This window comes from Gymnodraco acuticeps, unplaced genomic scaffold (genome assembly GCF_902827175.1).
Source record: "Gymnodraco acuticeps unplaced genomic scaffold, fGymAcu1.1, whole genome shotgun sequence".
NCBI classification, from domain to species: Eukaryota; Metazoa; Chordata; class Actinopteri; order Perciformes; family Bathydraconidae; genus Gymnodraco; species Gymnodraco acuticeps.
The window spans coordinates 1781990-1800977 of record NW_022990499.1 but is presented as its reverse complement, the minus strand read 5'-3'; the positions used below and the strand labels follow the sequence as shown (position 1 = coordinate 1800977).

The 18988-nt window shown below is 39.3% G+C and overlaps 1 protein-coding gene across 4 annotated transcripts in view; it reads right to left on the bottom strand.

Moving 5' to 3' along the window:
• Positions 1-18988, bottom strand: part of tsnare1 (T-SNARE Domain Containing 1) — a 359325-nt gene that overhangs the window by 118545 nt on the left and 221792 nt on the right. For all 4 annotated transcript variants that reach the window (XM_034226529.1, XM_034226527.1, XM_034226528.1 and 1 more), the window contains 4 exons: positions 14797-14887; positions 14619-14693; positions 14336-14389; positions 7344-7499 (listed from right to left, as the gene is read on the bottom strand). In XM_034226529.1, coding sequence (XP_034082420.1) covers positions 7344-7499; positions 14336-14389; positions 14619-14693; positions 14797-14887 — 376 coding nt within the window. The remainder of the gene's footprint in view (positions 1-7343; positions 7500-14335; positions 14390-14618; positions 14694-14796; positions 14888-18988) is intronic.

The following is an 18988-nucleotide window of genomic DNA, read 5'->3' as shown; positions in this document are numbered from 1 at the left end:
AAGAGGGGGGAGGCAAAAAAGAATGACATTTTTCCATCACTGACGGCATGAGAGACATCTCTTTTTTGCCCTTACTGAATAACCAGTTTATATATGTAAAATCATGTTCCCTCAATGGCGCTAGCCCAAGGACCTCACACCCTGAAAACCACACCGCCATGCCAGCAGCGGGCTGAAGGGCGGGGGGGGGGGTGAAGTGGAAACATGGAGGCAGAGGTTACAGTGTGACAGGACACAGGCTTCTTCTTCTGTGGTTTCTCAATATCATTGGTGGAGGCGAAACATGGCATTTACTCCTGTTACTTATTAGTGCATGGCTTTGTCTGCTTTTACTTTCTGCCACTGAAGTACCCAGGGTTCAGTGATTCTATCCCAACATGTTCTCCAAATTAAACCACAGAATATGCAGTTTTACAATCCCCCCAGAACCCTCTAGAATACATGTTCTCACGCTTGTATCAGCAAGATATTATCTTTTTATGATGAAGAAAAGGTTTTAGACAAGTGGTGTCAATCAATTACAAAAAGTTGCATCAATCATCGTTCTAATCTGTGTTGATCATGATTAATCACAAGTTGAATTTATTCACTTGTATTTTGGTGGGAGATACAACAAATACATGTGTTGTGTTGAATAAATCATGACAAACTGGTGAGAGTAGTAATAATTTCAGAATTATTGGCATGAAGTCCGACGATTTTCCAACACTGAGCTAAAGAATCGGCAAAGCCGCTACATAATATGTGCTACTCATATGTGCTACTCATATGTGCTACTCATATGCTCGTATGGTAGTATTCTTCTTACTCTATCACACTGTGAGCACTATCTGTTCCTACAGTAGTAATCATGTCAGCTTTCAACTTTAAGAAACTGGCGAATGCTTTATCAAAATGCCTTTCCTGTTTTCACCACGCAAAAGACGCAGTGCAGTTACTCGAGGTAGTAATGTTTGCTTCCTGATGCCCAGTGATCTCTTGTCAGTGTAATACAGGAGGAAGTTTGGCTCAAACCCGGTAATGGGATTCATTTTTTAACACATTAAGGTTCAGATTACTCGCCTACGTTAACATATCTCTAGTTTAGACAAATAAAACACTTGATCGGGTTTAAGGAAGAACCATGGCTTGTGTTGAAATAAGCACTTAGGGGTTGCAAATCCATAGTCATGGTTAAGATAATGGAACGATCGAATCATGCCTTCTGTTGTTGAATTGTGTATTTAGTAGTGGAAGTCCATCAGGCAAAATCACTTTTTGTTTTCATCATTCATTGCATTTTATTAAAATAAAATGTAAATAAACCTCTGTCTTCTTTTAAATAATATATATATAATATTATGTATAAAGTAATTATATAATAAAAATAGTACTTATAATAAAAACCTATAATTGAGTTATCTTTCATCAAACAGGTTTTCAGACCAATACTTTAATTAAATATCAGCTCATTAGCAGGATTTAGACATTTATTTCTTGAATGACTTTGGTTTACCTGCTGTCCCCATTTGTTTGGCCTGCATTATGACTGTGCATGCCAGTGTCACTCATTTGTAGAAACCTGAAACCTGTATCACTGCGCTGCGGTGGATAATCAGGTTGGATTTTAGATTTCACAGAAGGCTGATATTCTCATTATCTCCAGAAGGCCAGCGTCAGTACGTGATCTGCCATCACACTGTTAGCTTCAGTGCGTAAAGAGAGAAAAATCAATATGGTTTTGATAGCCAGGGTTAATAACAAATGCTATTGCTAATAAACCACTTTCTCTCAGATCCTTTGTGCTGATGGTGTTAAAGCTGTTTGTCTGCTGGGATGATTTATCTGCAGTGTTTCCCACTCTACCTGCCTTCACTCAAGGGTAACGTGTGGATGTTTCGCCCTGACGGTGCATTGGTAGGACAGACACGCTCTGCTCCTGGCCTTCTTCTTTTTTCTTTCTACTGAACCAGGTGTTGTATTCAGATTGCCCTTGAAAGCCGTCCTCTGTTATGCCGATTTTTTTTTATGAATTCATTTTTGATGAAATGATCTCCTGTGCCAACGCATATAAAGTGTAGCTGGAAGGTGACGGTGTAAAAGGGGATTGTAAATGTGTAAAAGTGCTGTGAAGGACAGAAACAAATGTTCTCCATATCTCCTGTAAGAAGGATAATATGTCCACAAATTCAATTACAAATAGCTCAGGACAGCTATTAGTTCCATGATTTTTAAACATTATATTTTTTGTGGAATCATTTGCTTATCTATGATGATATTAACATCAATAATGAGTTCTTATCGGAAGTTGTGTTTGGACAAATCGATTCAAATTATCTTAGTTAGCAGTGGCAATAGCAACACTAGTATTGTTATGAAGGCTGTAAATAGACTTTCGCTAAATATATATTAATGACGTTGATAGATATTTTGCAGCTGTTCTTTTTGCAATTGTTATTACCAACACTGGTTTTCGTTTTCACCTTGTGAGTCTCTGAGCCAATGTTTGACACTCTATAGATACACATGAGAATAACTCAATACTTAATGTTAAGACCAATGTTGTCTCAGTAAGAACTCCAGAAGTTGGGGGGGGTAGGCAGTTGGGTAAAAGTCCATTGGAGCCATCTGGCGTTGCGGCTGGTGTGACCACATGGCAAGATGGCCTCTAGTTTTTATATTAAAAAAGAGAAAAATAAGGCTTTCTTTTTTTGTTTGATCAGGGGATATTCAATAGGTTCAAGATATAACATATTCTCATGAACAAACAGGACCTATACATAAGCATTAGCCTGGGTGATTTAGGGATTAAGTGCCTTGCTCAAGGGCATCTCGGCATCAGGAGGTGAACTTGCACCTGTCCAGATGGAGCTCCGGTTCTGAGATGTATTGATTTTTGCACATTAAAATATTCAAACATTTTTAAATAAAGCAAAGGTTAATGTAGAACATGAGCCAATTATTTGGGAAAGCGGTAATAAATACAATGTAAGTATATATTTTATATCAAATGCATATAAGACAGTGAATGAAAAACATGAGTCTAGGGTAAAAATGTAACCGACGGGGGACAATTAGGAGAACATAACTCAGGGGAAATGATCCATACAACAGCATCGTTTTGTGCATTCATTTTGTGGGATTCCAATATTATCACATTTATCAGAACAATGGTTTCACCTGTGCTTCCCCTGGTAAAAAAAAACATTTGCTCATTCTGGTGCGCCAATCCCACCTCCACCTGTGTCCAATACACAGTATACATGATCACTAGGTGCCCGTAACTGCCTTCAAAATAAAAGCATACAGAATTACTTTTACTAACAAAATAAATGACAATAAATAAAGATTCATTTAATATAAACAAAAACAGCTAGAAAATAAATGTCTAATAAAGACATAGCTCCAACAATGAGTAAAATCTATCGAGTGTCCAGAACCTCAACTGGCATGAAATGTAGTTCATATTCTCCCTGCTCTCAACACCTGAATTCTTTGGAACTCAAAAAAAGGTTGAAATCCACTGAAGCTATTTTATGCAGCAAGGAAGCCTTAGCATAGTTCACACGTACATCCGTCTCCTAGGACGGCACAATTAACCTCCGAACACACCGGACCTTTTCCCGGGAGTCAGGGGGCTAATAATGATGACAGACTCTGGGCTCTCTTTGTCCTCTGGGAGGGAGAATGTGAGGGAGAATGTGAGGGAAAGTGAGGTGTACTCACATCAAACATGGCTGATATATGAAAAGATGAGGTGGGGTGTTCGGAAGGCAAGTAGGCGATGAGGGTGGTATAGAGGTGAAAAAGCACATTGTCAGATACTATCACTCTCCCCAAAGGAACCACATCAAGCCCCTCAGCACCTGCCTGAGCGCTGACTGTGACATTTATCCATGCTGCTATGACTAAAGCGCGACCAGACAACCCTGTCGGAAAACCAAACATCTGACTGGCCCATCTTGGCGGCTGCGCTGAAATGAAGCTGTCATTCCCGCCGCCGCTCTTTCACTGTGTGTCACCCTGTGGGAGAGATTGATGCTCTCCCTTTTCTCCTCTTCTTTTCAGCTCCTTTGGTGGGATTAGGCGATTTGAAACGTTGATGGAGTTCAGACAGTTACAAATGGGCACACAGATACATCTTCATTATGCCAGGGAGTGCTCCTAAAACATTATCATTAGTCTTCAAACCTCAAAAGCTGGCCTGCCAAGTATAGGCTGTCATTTTAAAAGCAGCGCGTGTGTCTGGCTCCTGCCTGCTGCCATTCAGCCATATGGATCTGAGATGGGTGATGAAGTTTTACAATATGTCTTAAAAAGTTTCATCAGTAGATTTTTGCATAAATGGAGTGGCATGTTCAATAAACTCAAGACAGAAGGAGTGCAGCGAGGCCATACACATCAAAATGTGTTCCCACGGGGAAGGAATGGACTGTCCCTCCTAAAATACAAACATTTAAAAGGCTGTATTATGATCATGATGCTTTAAACAGCCACATCTGCATCTCTCATTAAATCTGTAATCCCTCACTGAATTATCTCTCATTCACATCCCGTCTTCTAGAAATACTATAATAAAGTTGTTTTCCAAATTACATTATGCTGTTAAACTTCATCATCACTGTGTTATATTTCCTGGTCAAATGTTTTTCCGGTTTGTACATTTATGTCCCGCACATGATTCAGGTAGGTGGTGTCTGCAGTTGGTTTGCATCCCATGTGGGGTTAGGCTAACTAACACAACCAGAGCTGGTGGTTCAATGTCCATAGCCTCAAAGCAGCTATAATGGATATGTTTACAAGAACAATTTATGTTAATGATTTTGTGACCATGTAAAGCAGTGACGTGTGGTGAGGTTCATGGCTGGTGAGGCACTGACTCTTTCAGAGTCAGATTTACAAATATTATATTTTGACCTTAATCGAAATATTCGGTTATTTTCAAAAGCTTTTTTAGTCTGATGCTTCAATTCATTTTAAACAGACTGTTCAACAAAAGGATACCCACAATCTAAATATTGGATTGTTCTTTCTTAGTAAGATCCCATTTTCATTACAATGGTGGTCTTACCTTGACTTGAAGAGGAAGTCCATGCTATCCTTCTGGACAACAATCTCTATTACTTTTTTGTAAAAGTCCTCCTTATCTTCCTCTAGTTTCAAAAGTCTAGTTTGTTGTTTTCTACCGTCTCTGCGTAGAATAACAGTAGCAACAAGAACCTGTGGGCTCACTTGCGCCCCCTTCAGTGCGGCAGAGGTTATGGCTGCCTCCCCTGGTGCTTTTTTCATTGCCGTTGTATGATGAGACCAGCGGGCCTAAATATCCTATATACGTGAAATAAGTTATTTAGAAACTATGGATGGCGAGGATAAATGTAACAAAGCGATCTACAAACATTACATTGGTGACATACAGTGAGATGGTGCAGGCATGCGCTTAGGGCCCGCTTTCCAGCCAGTTTCTGTGAGGTGACGCATTCTGAGGTGAGGCAGAGCTCATCTGTGCCTCACCTCACCCCACAGTAACTGGCTTGAGCGCGCTCACAAAATAAGTGCCCGCCCTAAATTAGTGCCCGCGCTCCAGCCAGTTACTGTGGGCTAACGAGAGGCAGAGCTCGTCCCTGCCTCACTTCTCATCGCTCCCTGTAGTTGTAGCGGAGCTCGGTAAATTTGCTGATTTTGACTATAAAAAGCGATTGGAATCAAACAGAAATCACATTTACAACACAGATCAGTGGAGACATTTTATTATTATTACTATTTAGTTTTTCTTTAGTTGTTTTTCCGTTACATTGGAGTATGACAGGTGAGGCTCTGCCTACCCTGCCTGCACGTCGCTGATGTAAAGGGTTCTCTTATGGTGATGAGACTGCAGATACCACCTGCTTTACAGAGCGTTCTTCCTGAGATCCTTCCCTAGCCGCTAGCTGTCTATGGCCAGCATCAATTCAGCCTCTTTGCTCTTTTTATTAGCTGAGAGCTGGACTGTGGTGTCAGCTTCATAACCATGAGTGATATTACAAGGACTACATGTTATGATCTATGGTTTCATCTTATTGTTAAGCTGTAATGCCCTCAACTGTTTTTATGTTTTGATACACTTTGACCACTCTCATTATTTTTTCGTGGGAATCATGTGTCTGTAAAACCCACTCTGCACCACCTACTCAGCGCCAAACGGCAAACAGACGCAGTAGGTGCTAGCTGGAGAACCTAGCTGAGCCTTCAGCTTGTAAAGAGTTTTTGGAGTGATTAAAGTGAGATAATATCAGACTTACATTTATTAGGTGGACACAAACTCAACTCAAACTGATTGATAAATCAGTTGTCCCAAAAGTACTTGAAGTGTAAATATGCAAATATTTGCTAAGGGTTTTCTATATTTTACCTTAAGAGATGATGATGATATGTCTTAGTTGTGTTTGCAACTGCTTTTTGCTGCCCCCATGGGGCAAATAAACATTTCAGTCTGCAACTCAGGTGGTTGTTTTAGAACTGGAATATCTATGTTTGGCAGTGGGTAAGAACTGATGCCTCGCAGCAAGAGAAGTTGAGCCCTGCTTCTCTCTGCATGGGGAAGTGCATGTTGGCATCTAGGCTCTGACCGAATCCCTCCTTTTCATACTGCATAAATCAGAAATCATCAGAAATCGGAATCCAATAAGTTACTTAACATGTTTTATGTTTACAGTAGTTAACAGAATGGTGTATTCATTCATGCTGGTTTCTAAATGAAGTCGGGAAACATTATGATTCCATACACACTTCGCCCAGGTAAGAGAACAAACACGTCTATATAAGCACCTTAGTAATTGGGTAGCATTCAATATCCTGCAGCAGCATGGGGGTACTGTGACAAAATACTAATAAGCTTTTGGAGGTGGGAGAAGTAGACGGAGCCTGTCGGAGTTTCTACTTACTAACTTGTGTCCTTGGGCAAGACACTTCACCTGAACTTGCTCCTGTGGGTATTGTCCACAGTACATGACCATTGCATGTATGATATGTGTAATGTGTATTTGTAAAGCGCTTTGAGCATCTGGAAAAGCGCTATAATAAATGTAAGGAATTATTAACTTGGCATGTGTGCGCCTCCTGAGAGGCTAATTTTGAAGAAAACAAATACTTGGTATGTTTTCCTTTTTTTGCTTCTTCTTTGGAGACTATGTTGTACATTTAAATGTCCATGGATTCTTGTTTTTTTATGTATACAACTAAAGGCTGTGCACAGGCAAACACAGGTTTTCATTTCTTATCTGAGACAGCTTAGTAAATGGGGCCCTCAAAGAATACAGGCTTATAATCACAGCAAGTCAGTAACGCTAACATGATGTAAGAAGACTGCAGGATGACAGTGTTCTTACTTCGATCTGCAGCAGGGCCTCCTCTCTTTGGTGAAGCACCTCCACGTCCTCCTCACTGATCTCAGACAAGAAAGCTTGAGCTCCTCCATCTGAACCCACTGCTTCTCCAAACAGAGAAACCTCCTCGATCTGCTCAGTGGACTGGGTCTGAGGACTCTGTAAGAGTACACAAACAAATTACATTATAATATATAGTCCTGTTACTATGGTAGCAGATACAGTCTGACAGAGAGTGGTACCACCAGCACACTGTGGCCCCATTCCAATTCACAGAAAGGAACCAGGAATACTTTTCAGACCTCTAGTCGCAATGGATGTACGTAATCCAGAGGCTATTTTAGTTAGATGAGTAGTCAATTGCAGTCAATGTTATTTTTCTTTAATGTTTATCTAAATACTCATTATACATTTACTAATTTAAATGTTTCCTCTCTATATGTCAGCACTTGAGTCAAAGGGAAAATATTTTACTTTTAATTTCACTAAATGTATTATTAAGAACCTAACATGATCAGCTACAATATTAAGTGCTCACAAACCCCATACATGTGACCTCCAGTACTCACAACCTAACATGTGTGAAGAGTAAAGCCTCAGGAAGTGCTTGTTTTTTTAAAATACTTAATTTCTCTAACATGAAACTGGCTATTATTCTTCTATGAAGGTTATTAATGTTCCTTTTCTTTACCATTTATTGTTAAAGTAGGGCATAGCTGTAGCCACCACAGCAGTGACAAAAATAGTCTATGTTTTCCATCATATTAGCCTTTGTTCAGAATCAGAATACCTTTATTAGTACCACAGAGGGGAAATGTACGTTGTTACAGCAGAAAAACAGCCAAAGACAGCTTAATGTTACGTAGTAACACAATGGGAAGATCAAACCAAACCATGTTCACTTTTGGAATTAAAGAACTGACAACTCATTAAAGTTGAATGTACATTTGCCAATTAGTGATATTTGAAGAGCTAACAGAGTTAGCTAACAGCAGAGACTGTAGGGACAGCTGAGACTGAGGATGTTAGTCCATAAAACTCATTACATGTGTAAACAATAGTCAGAGGAAGGCCTGGTTGAATTTTTTGCATTGCTAATGTATTCCCCCTCGGTTTGGCTGACTACACAGCTAAGTCATGGCGGAGGGGTCAGAGCGGGTCAGAACACGTGGACCAATCGGGGCTGAGTCACAGAGCTGTGTCTTCCGGCCACAATCTGACTCACCGCTCCACAACAAACTCTGCAACATCGTGCTCCCTCCTCCACATGCTTACCCTACGCAAATGATCTTGAATATATTAAAACATCACACAGATGGCACAGACTCTCAAGACAATCCTTCTGCTCAAGTTCACATTGTGCTGGAAAGTTCACACAGTTCCTCAAGTTCTCTGCTGTTCGTTCCTGTTCCACTCTGATGAAGTGAATCCAAAGACGTGGGTGGAAAGCAGTCAATAACATTTGCATTGATTTGACAAATGTTTCTCTAAATGCATATGTATGACATCTGAAAGTCAGGACGCCTCTCACCATTTGCAATCCTTGAAGTGAAAAAGTACAACAGGAAATAGACTCCTACTGCCACTGCTCAGACTACATGTACAATAGTTTTCACAATTTCTTCTCCCACAATGTACTCACGTTACTGCCTTCTTGGCCAGGTCAGCATTGCAAATGAGATTTTATCTCAATGCTTTTTTATCTGGTTAAATTAAGGTTAAATTAAAAATAAAAATAAAAACTCAGTGAACTTGCTGCTATGCTTTGAAGGTAGTCAGATTTCAGCCTGTCCTCCTCCAAAAAACGACCAAATAGGTCGATTGTTCAGCAGCTTATTACGACCTATAGTCACGTTTTAAAGTTTAGCACCTCTAGTGGTCGTGTAAGAAACAACAATTTTTCAAACGCTTTTTTCCGGGTTCGGTTCTGGGTAAAACAAAGATGATGCGTGTCGGGTCACGGGTGTTACATAATAAATATATTCAAATAATAATAATTTAGTTTAATGTTTAAATCCTCAGACCTCTCCCCCGCGGGACCGCGCATAATCATAACCTCTGCAGGGCATCAATCTGCTGCTGTGCGCGCCACATTTGAAATGGCTGAGGTGAATCTCTCTAGCGGAGAATACAGCATTTTCAATAACACTTCCTCAAGAGCGAAATCCAACGTCTGGGAGGCTTTTGGTGTCATCCTAGATGGAGACAAATATGCAACTGCGTGTGTTAATAATTGCACGTTTTCACTGCTCATATATGTGCGGGTTCGGGTCGGGTTGCAGATCTTGTGCCGACGGGTCGAGTTGCGGAACTAATTGGCAATATGTGCGGGTAGCGGGGCGGGTTCGGTATTGCACGTCGCGGGTGCGGGGCGGGAGCGGGTCTTGAAAATCAGACCCGTGCAGGACTCTGGCTCCCGTTGATTGCAAACGCTCCGGAGGGTCGTATATTCACAAATAACCCTCTCTGGAAAATCCTAAATTGTGGAATAGTTTGGCCATTAAAATGCTTTTTGATTCGATTTCTAGCGAGAAGTGTATATTGTACTTTTAGAATTCACGTCCAGTGGATGTTTAGGATCTATGGTTTGATAGATATTACGAAGATGATTTGAGGTCTCGTCAGGAGAACGTTAATATACTACGTCTTTCCCCACAGCGTCCATGTAAAGTTGGCGTCAACCCTCACGGGGTGAAAAAAGTATTTCCGGTCTCGAAGTTTTCATAATAAAACCGGAAGTATTCCCCTTACTGTCAAATTATTTCACAGTGATATATCTGCACTACTCATCCACTAAAAAACATCAGTTTATCCTTGTTAATTACACAACATTGATTGGTTTAAATTGTGTACAATTATTTTGTGTTTTTAACCTTCGATTCGGAGAAACAAATAGTCTTTTGGGAGTTTAAGATGGCCGAAGACACTACACTACCCATAATCCTCAGCTATCGTTTGGGACTACACCATGTGCTTTGTTTGACAAACCCTGTGATTAGTCCTCAAGCTCTGTGATTGGATGTTGGAGTGGCAGTGCGCCAAGGTTACGCCGAGCGTCAAACAGCTCTTTGAAATGGAATGAAACCACTGCAGACTTTCCAAAACTGGACTCGAACGGGTCCAGCCCCCCCAGAACTACATATGCTGGCTATTGTGTTTCGCAACACGTTCTATGGCACATCTCTACTGGGAATTGTAGTTTGAAAAGACGTTTTTGAATTTCCCTTAATTAGAAGTTGCCAGTATTAAACTGTGTACATTGGTGTTATCAAATTTAAAACATATAATTAATAAATGGGTGAAAATTGCTTGTGTCCATAATGGGCAGCATTAATATATAGCATTAGCTATTTAATAGCTGGTCTTATGTCTGTGACCCCTCCTGTTGTTAATTGATAAGCCTTGAAACATGCACTTGTCAAGGTTCAGAGGCACATTTTGCAAATATGGCAGTAGCCATCGATCATCTTAAGATAAGATAAGATATACTTTATTGATCCAAATTTGGGAAATGTTTTTGTTACAGTAGCATGTACAACATGCAATTTATTATACTTTGTTCTACTCCACTACAATTCAGAGGTTAACCTGGTATTTTTACTCCAGTACATTTATTTTAGTTACTTTGCAGATTTTGATTAATGATGTGAAATATATACAACCCTTAAAGCAGACTTTAGTTACACCTGAGTACAATTCAGTGAAGGTGATTGTCAAGTGCCAAAATAAACTATGCAACATATTGGACGTTAAGTACTTTCTCAGGCTTAATATTTATCTGTAGATACCCCCAACGTTTTTTTCTTATTCAAAAGAAGACCTTAACTTAAAGTATTCTTTAATGTTTAAATAAAGCCTTATTAGTTTGTCTGTTTTGCACATCCTCCTATTAATATCTTTGGACGTCCTGCACTAGCTGTTTTATTGTAGAGATCACTACGGTATCTTCTTGATATTTTCTATTCTATATTTCTATCATTGACCTTCTACTTTCCCCCTATGTTGTATGTAGGCTACTCTTAATATTTAAATGTGTTCATCAAATATAACATATTCAATAAAAAAAATCAATATTGTGCTTTAACCACTAGGGGGTTAAACACTGTCAAGTTTACAGTGTTAACCCAATAAATTATACTTTATGAAGATGTTACATTTACACACAGCATACAATGCCATAATAACTTTGTATTATTAGAGTAGGACACTTATGTATGTATAACATCTGAAGATGTGTAGTTATATTCATGTTTTCACATAATTTTACAGGATATTGCTATACTATTTCACATATTGTAGTTCTACACATTAATATCTGAGGTATATCCGTCATGTAATGTAAGCTATTGAAATTCTGATTCCATAGATGTGTCTCCCATCACCCAAAACCCCTGACTATTCTCTCAACTCAGTATTTACATTCTTATATTAAAAGAAAATCAGTAATATCTTTAAACACTACAAGTCCTTTTCTATCAGCTGTGCACCGTTATGGTGTAAATATAACCTATCTACCAATTGGATCAAATATAAAAGTCAGCTGAATTAGTGTTGATACTGCAAGGAGACGTGTTGTGTGAAGAGAAATTGAAGAAGTTGTTTAATTGCTGATATATTTATGATCCACGTCACATATTCAGTTTCCGTGGCAGTTCTTCCAGTTTGTCTAGAAGTCTTCTCATCAGGGCTCTATAAATAGAGAACTACGGCAGATGTGTAATATTTAATGCAGCCGCACCGTGTATTACAATGCCGTTATGTGATGACTTTCAAAGAGAAAAGCAAGAACACTCGGATTAAAGTATTATTATTATTTTTTTTTTTAAATGTTTTCGGATTTCACATCGCATAAACACCATATCCCAACATGCATTGCGGCTAAAACATCCAATCGCCGAGCTTCAACGATAGCTGAAGATTATGGGTAGTTCGATGTTTTAGCCTATCAAAACCTCTAAAAAATAAATGTTTCTCTCAGAATCGAAAGGGAAAAATCTATGGGAAAAACACAAAAGCAGTGTACACAATTTAAACCAATTAATGTTGTGTAATTAACAAGGATACATTTATGTTTTTTAGTGGATGAGTATGGCAGATATCACTGTGAAATCATTTGACAGTGAGGGGAATATGGTTTTATTATGAAAACTTCCAGACCGGAAATACTGTTTTCACCCGGTGAGGGTTGACGCTAACTTTACATGGATGCTGCCGTTAATACAATACATTACATTGCATTACAGTGCATTCGACCAAGAAGATACAAACTTGAAGAAAACAGAATCATATAAGTACAGGTTTCATAGAGCCAAAATATTAGAGCCAAAATATTTCAAGTGCTACTCAACTGGCTATAGATAAGCCAGTCCTTTATTAGTATATAAGTGCTTTGTTAGCAGTTCTTTGTAAGTAATTATATCGCTCGAAGTGGAGTCGAAAGAGATGAGTTTTCAGTCTGCGCCGGAAGGTGTGTAAGCTATCTGCTGTCCTGATGTCAATGGGGAGCTCATTCCACCATTTTGGAGCCAGGACAGCAAACCCACATGTTTTTGCTGATGGGAACTTGGGTCCCCCTCGCAGTGAGGGTGCAGCGAGCCGTTTGGCTGATGCAGAGCGGAGTGCACGTGCTGGGGTGTACAGTTTAACCATGTCCTGGATGTAGGAAGGGCCAGATCCATTCGCAGCATGGTATCCAAGTACCAGTGACTTGAAGTGGATTCTAGCAGTTACCGGAAGCCAGTGAAGGGAGCGGAGGAGCGGCGTGGTGTGGGAAAATGTGTGGGAAAATATAGGAAGGTTGCCGCAAATTGTTGTTTCTTACACGACCACTAGAGCTGCTAAACTTTAAAACGTGACTGTTGGTCGTAATAAGCTGCTGAACAATCGACCTATTTGGTCGTTTTTTGGAGGAGCACAGGCTGAAAGGTCTTTATAACAGTAGCCAACACTTTCTTAGAAAACAAACACATGAAATAACTAATGGAATAAAACAAATTTTAAAAACGGTGAATAACTTGACTCAAATTGTCAAACGCATTTGCAGTCACTAATATCGTAATGGATTTGCTTTATGGTTTTCACTCTCTTTGGTTCATTTGTTATTTTTTCAATTCACTAGGTGCATCTATATCATCATAAAATAGTGTGCGTGAGCTTAACTGTGTGTATTCAACTAACAGGGGCATGTCTTGTTTTATTTCTGCTTTTTTAAGTAAGTAAAACTTTATTTATATAGCACCCTTGTCAACACGAAAGTGCTTTACATACAGTACACAATACACAATACAACTATAACATGTGCAATAAAAGGCATAAAACACAGCAAGTAAAAGATAGGATAAAACACCAATGAAAAAAAGCTACATACTAGTTTTTAAACTGTAGTATGTGCTCATGTGTTTCATTGGTCGACTGCCTGCATATGCTATTCCATGGTAGTATTCATATTTAGCCTCTATTTTGTAGAACAGTTCAAACATAGTGTGCACCTAAATATTTAAATATCACCCATAGCACGTGAAAAGTAAATCCATAAATGCCATTTGTCAACACACTCTCTTGTATAGTCTTCTGTACAGACCTGCATACAGTACATTTTATAATTATGTTTCATTTGTTCTACTGCAATCCCTAATAAAAGATCAATACATTTTGTTTTTGATTATCTTGTATTAGTATTAAAAGTAAGGATTCCTTTAAATTAGTTCTGCATTAAATAATGATTCACTTTTTGATTACCAGCCTCTACTTCTGTTATTTCAATATTCACAGTAAAAAATAAACTATTGCCAGTAAGCAGTTTAGTTTCCGATAAGAACGGCAGTGCTCGGAGTCAGATGTGAAGAATGGAGTCGCTGTTTAGTGAGACACTACACAGAGCTTCAAAGAGCCCTTGTGAGGAAGCAATCGAGCAGGGAAATGCCATCTGGTCATCCAGCTCTTTTTTGAATGACAGTGAAACAAAGGGCAGATTTTCACCCCCCATATCAGCTCACCTTCTTGTCTCTCTGTGCTGGAGGCAGCAGGGCCCTTGAACGCTCCGCAATTTTCTGAGATAAGAGCAAATAAAGAGACAGGGTCAAGAAGAGTGTTTTGTTTTTCCACTTTTAAAGAGGTCAGACATTGTTTATTTGCATGTAAATGTGTGTGTAGCAATTAAGATATTAAAAACGTAGTGTCAATGGGGCACCTCTATCTATGAATTTGTCATAAATAAACATTCATTGACCATGAAAATGCACTTATGAAAGAAAGAAGTAATATTTCATGAGGAATTACCTTCTGCAGATCCCCGTAGCGCTGCACAGACTCTGAGAGTTCAGTCTTTAGTCTAGTCAGGTGCAGACGGTCTTGCTGGGCAACAAAAACAAGATTAACCTTAATTAGCCCAAATGTTGTTTCATCCTCTGTTTATTCTTCAAAACGACAGGGAATGAGGAAAGGGAGCATAAAATACCCGTGAAGAGCTGCTGATTATATCAGAGAGCTGTTTGATGAGTTGGCTGGTGCTGGTGATCACTTTGTTCGTTTGTTGCTGCATGGAGTGTCTGGGGAAAAGATTGGAAGGAATACAGGGTGAGATAAGTGTGAAAAAGCAAGAAAAACATCAAATTAAATGAGACACGAAAATATTTTAATAGAAAAGTTCAGGTTCAGGTTATTTATTTTACCTATAAGTAGATTTGGTTTGCAGATAAAAAGAAGGAAGAAGCTTATTATAGAGCTGGATAACCGCCGTAACCGTCTGCTACGTTTAACTTTGGCTTACCAATCAATCTGCTGGACATCTTTATGATCTGAGTGACAGTTCCTGCTCTTTAAAGGCAGGTTACCAAACCATGACATGAAAGAAAAAGACAGAATTTACTATAAAAGCACGATAAAACATGATCATCATGGTTTTGTCGATGTTAAAATAGGACAGTTTCCTAAGTCAATACAAACGCTGGCGATCCGTTTGGCAAACAGCTTCACAATTAGCTTCAAAGCTCAATTCAGAGTCAATAATTGTAAGATTGCACAAGTTACACTGTCTGGTTCTTGATGGACAATATTGATGGAGTCCTTTGTTTAGCATAGTAATTTTCTGCTACTGTGACAGCCTTTTCAAACAGCATAACATTGACATTTCAAAAATAGTTTCACAAATGTTCCTTCTGATGTTAGATTATTGTTACCTATTGAAGAAATGTGGAAAATTGTCCTTTGAAACATTTGAATTTATCCCAGTTTTTCATCCCCCCAGTGGTCATCTTTTAAAACTAACGGTCCACCATATAACCCCAGGACAAGTTGTTGTTTCCAATTTTCAACGCAAACTTTTTCTGTCCTTAACAAATTCGTTTTTATAGCTTAAACACCAGCAACACAATAAATGAGCACAAAGCAAACTGGTGCAGAGACGTGGAAAGAGGAGACTTATGATAAGGGCCTGATACAGTTGTATTAATGTTATAACATGGTTGAAATAATGGAGTAATATGCGTGGCTTGAATTTAGAAAATAGCAACAAAAAAAATCTAAATATTTAAAACTGATTGCCCATTTAAGGGTTGATTCTTAGCATCGGGAAAGAAGATTATTTTATGGTTAAGGTTATTTTGCATCAGTCAAATCTGGCAACATGATCTTTGTAACAGGGACATAGAGCTGTTAGCCGTTAGCATGAGGCCCGACTATTTACCTCGGGAATTCACGCATGTTATCGTGATAGCTGCATATATTCCCCCCTCTGCCAACGCTGAAGAGGCATGTGCACGTCATCAGCTCTACTGTAAGCAGACTGCAGACACAGCACCCAAATGCTCTTCTCCTGATCTCTGGAAACTTCAATCAGGCCTCTCTCTCAAAAACTCTGCACACTTTCAAACAATATGTTACCTGCACCACCAGACGCAATACAACACTGGACTTACTGTATGGCAACACCAAGGATGTATACAGCTCATCCCCCCTTCCTCCCCTGGACAATTCTGATCACAACCTGGTTCACCTCCAGCCTGTGTACCAACCTCTGGTCCACAGACAGCCAGTGCCCACACGCACCGTGAAGAAGTAGTCTGAGGAGGCCCTGAAAGACTGTTTTGACACTACATGCTTTTTACGACTCTGTTGTGGCATCAGCCACTTTCTATGGTGTGTCCTGCTGGGGCAGCAGCATCTCGGCTGCTGACAGGAAGAGACTGAACAGACTGGTAAGGAAGGCCAGCTCTGTCCTGGGGAGTCCTCTGGACACTGTGGAGGTGGTGGAAGACAGGAGAATGGCAGCCAAGCTGTCCTCTCTGCTGGACAATATGTCCCACCCCCTCCAGGACAACCTGTCCTCACTGTGCAGCTCCTTCAGCGATAGGCTGCTGCACCCCCGCTGTCTCACAGAGAGATACCACAGGTCTTTTCCTTCCTGCAGCGGTCAGACTATACAACCAGCACAGCCCCTAGTTCACCCCCCCTACACACAACACAGACTATAACACCCCTTGCTGCTAAATACCAACAAACTATGTGCTAGATGTGCAATATATATAGATGCCGTTAATAACTGTGTAATATATACCTGGCTGATAAATCCTAAGAACTGTTACAGGATGTGTATTTTGTAACTTTTTATTTTTTATTATATATATGTTTTTAATGATATCATAACTTAGTACTTTTTTTTTTAAATGCATGTCACATATTTAACATATGTAACATTAAGCTGTCTGTGGCTCTTTTTCCTGCTGTAACTATGCACATTTCCAATAAAGGTATTCTGATTCTGATACTCGAACAATCCATCCATATTCATACAGGATCTGTGCTATACAAGAGCCTCTTGCTTCCCCCCATCAGTGTAACCCGTGTTGTATCCTTCAGCTGCTTTGCTTGTGTGTTTGTTGTGTCCCCTCCTTTCTCTATCCAACTTTGTATACAGTCTTTTTGCTGTGTATGGTCCCTTGTACTTGTCTTCACTTGTTCTGTAATCATTTGAGAAAGCAATACAAAAACTAAATGGAACTTTCAGACACAGGCATTGCTCAATGGACCATGCAATGCAATCGAGTCTCAGCCACATGTTTTATTTTGAGAAAGCCACAACATTCAGGTGCCGGTGTTCTCACATCTGATGGTCGGATGACTTTCACGGGTACTACATCACACCTCCTTCTCTCTTAACCAACTCCTCTTTTTTTTTTACACTTTTTATTGAGTTTTCACAACAATAATACACACAAATCAGTTATAAAATAAAGCACAATAATTACTAGTTGTCTGAAGACCTTCAATATTCAGACATACTGTACAGGAATTAATTAGTTATACACTTACTCATTGGTGTGAACCATGTAAATATTCCACTTTTCCCATTTCCTATTGAATGCATTCTCTTGGATTCTCAAAACATATATATATATATATACACATATATCGAGAGAGAGAGAGCGAGAGCGAGAGCGAGAGCGAGAGCGAGAGCGAGAGCGAGAGCGAGAGCGAGAGAGAATAGAAATATAGAGTAAACATAGAAAATTGGTTAAATCATTTTTTGGTTATATGTAGAAGGCTAGAAGTATGGATAAACAACGGATATGCTAGCTTAAGTTAGCTTGATAAAGACTGTCTTTTGCAGTGCAGCCTCTGGAAATTCAGACGTTACTGACTGTGGTAAGTTATTTTGCCAATTTCCTATTGTGATATTTTATTTACCCTCCTAATTAACCTGTGTTTAGTATTGAATTAACCTGTCGAACCCCATCCCTGTTTTTCAGATCTCAGGCTCGAAAATGACATTCCCAGAAAAAATGACCATATCTTCTCTTCTAAAAGGGGAAAATTAATAATCTTTTTTCTCAAAGTAATGATAAACCTGTGAGTTGGATGTAGAAGAGTCAGAATCAATATAGATGTGATTATTTTAAAGATAATTCAGATTGAACATAGTAAAAAACTGTAAATTATAGTGTCCGGCCAAAAATATTTTTTTACTTAGTGAAAACCACCCTTGAATGATGGGATGGTAGACTACAAGCTTTAGGAATCCAAAGTACAACATATAATAAGTACCTTGTGTCAAGATTGATGCAAAACAAGTGACATTTTACCTTTTTAGAGAGGTTTAGCAACAACAAAAAAACACTTCTGGGGTCATTTGGGTGGATTTTCCATATCTCTGGCCCCCCTTGGTCGATTTTGCTGATTGACACCTCTTTTTAACCGCTAGAGCCAATGGAATCGAGGGAAGGTTCCACATACACACACAGGTGACCAAATAAGGAGTGAGAGTGATGCGTAGCCAAAACCGGAGTTGTGACACACTCTGGTGACTACCATTAGCAGCTAATTTGTATTCTCCGATTTTTGCATACAAATTGAATTATGGATTATCAATAATTTTTTCAAAGTGACAAACACATTGGATTAACCTATGGATTAACCTTCAGCCACGTTTTTTCTCGTTTTAATGCAATTGAACGCGACTTTGATCAGAATAACAGCTAAGGTGAGCATATCTCCATGTTTTGCTACCTAAAGCTACTCGTGTGTTGTATGTATTTGCTTCCCCTGTCACGAGTTATGATCGCTCAGTGATGATCCTTATATTTCTATAATCTGTGGAATCTCAGGATGTTAGCTAAGCTTGTTTGTGCAGATCCAATAAGTATATCGATCGG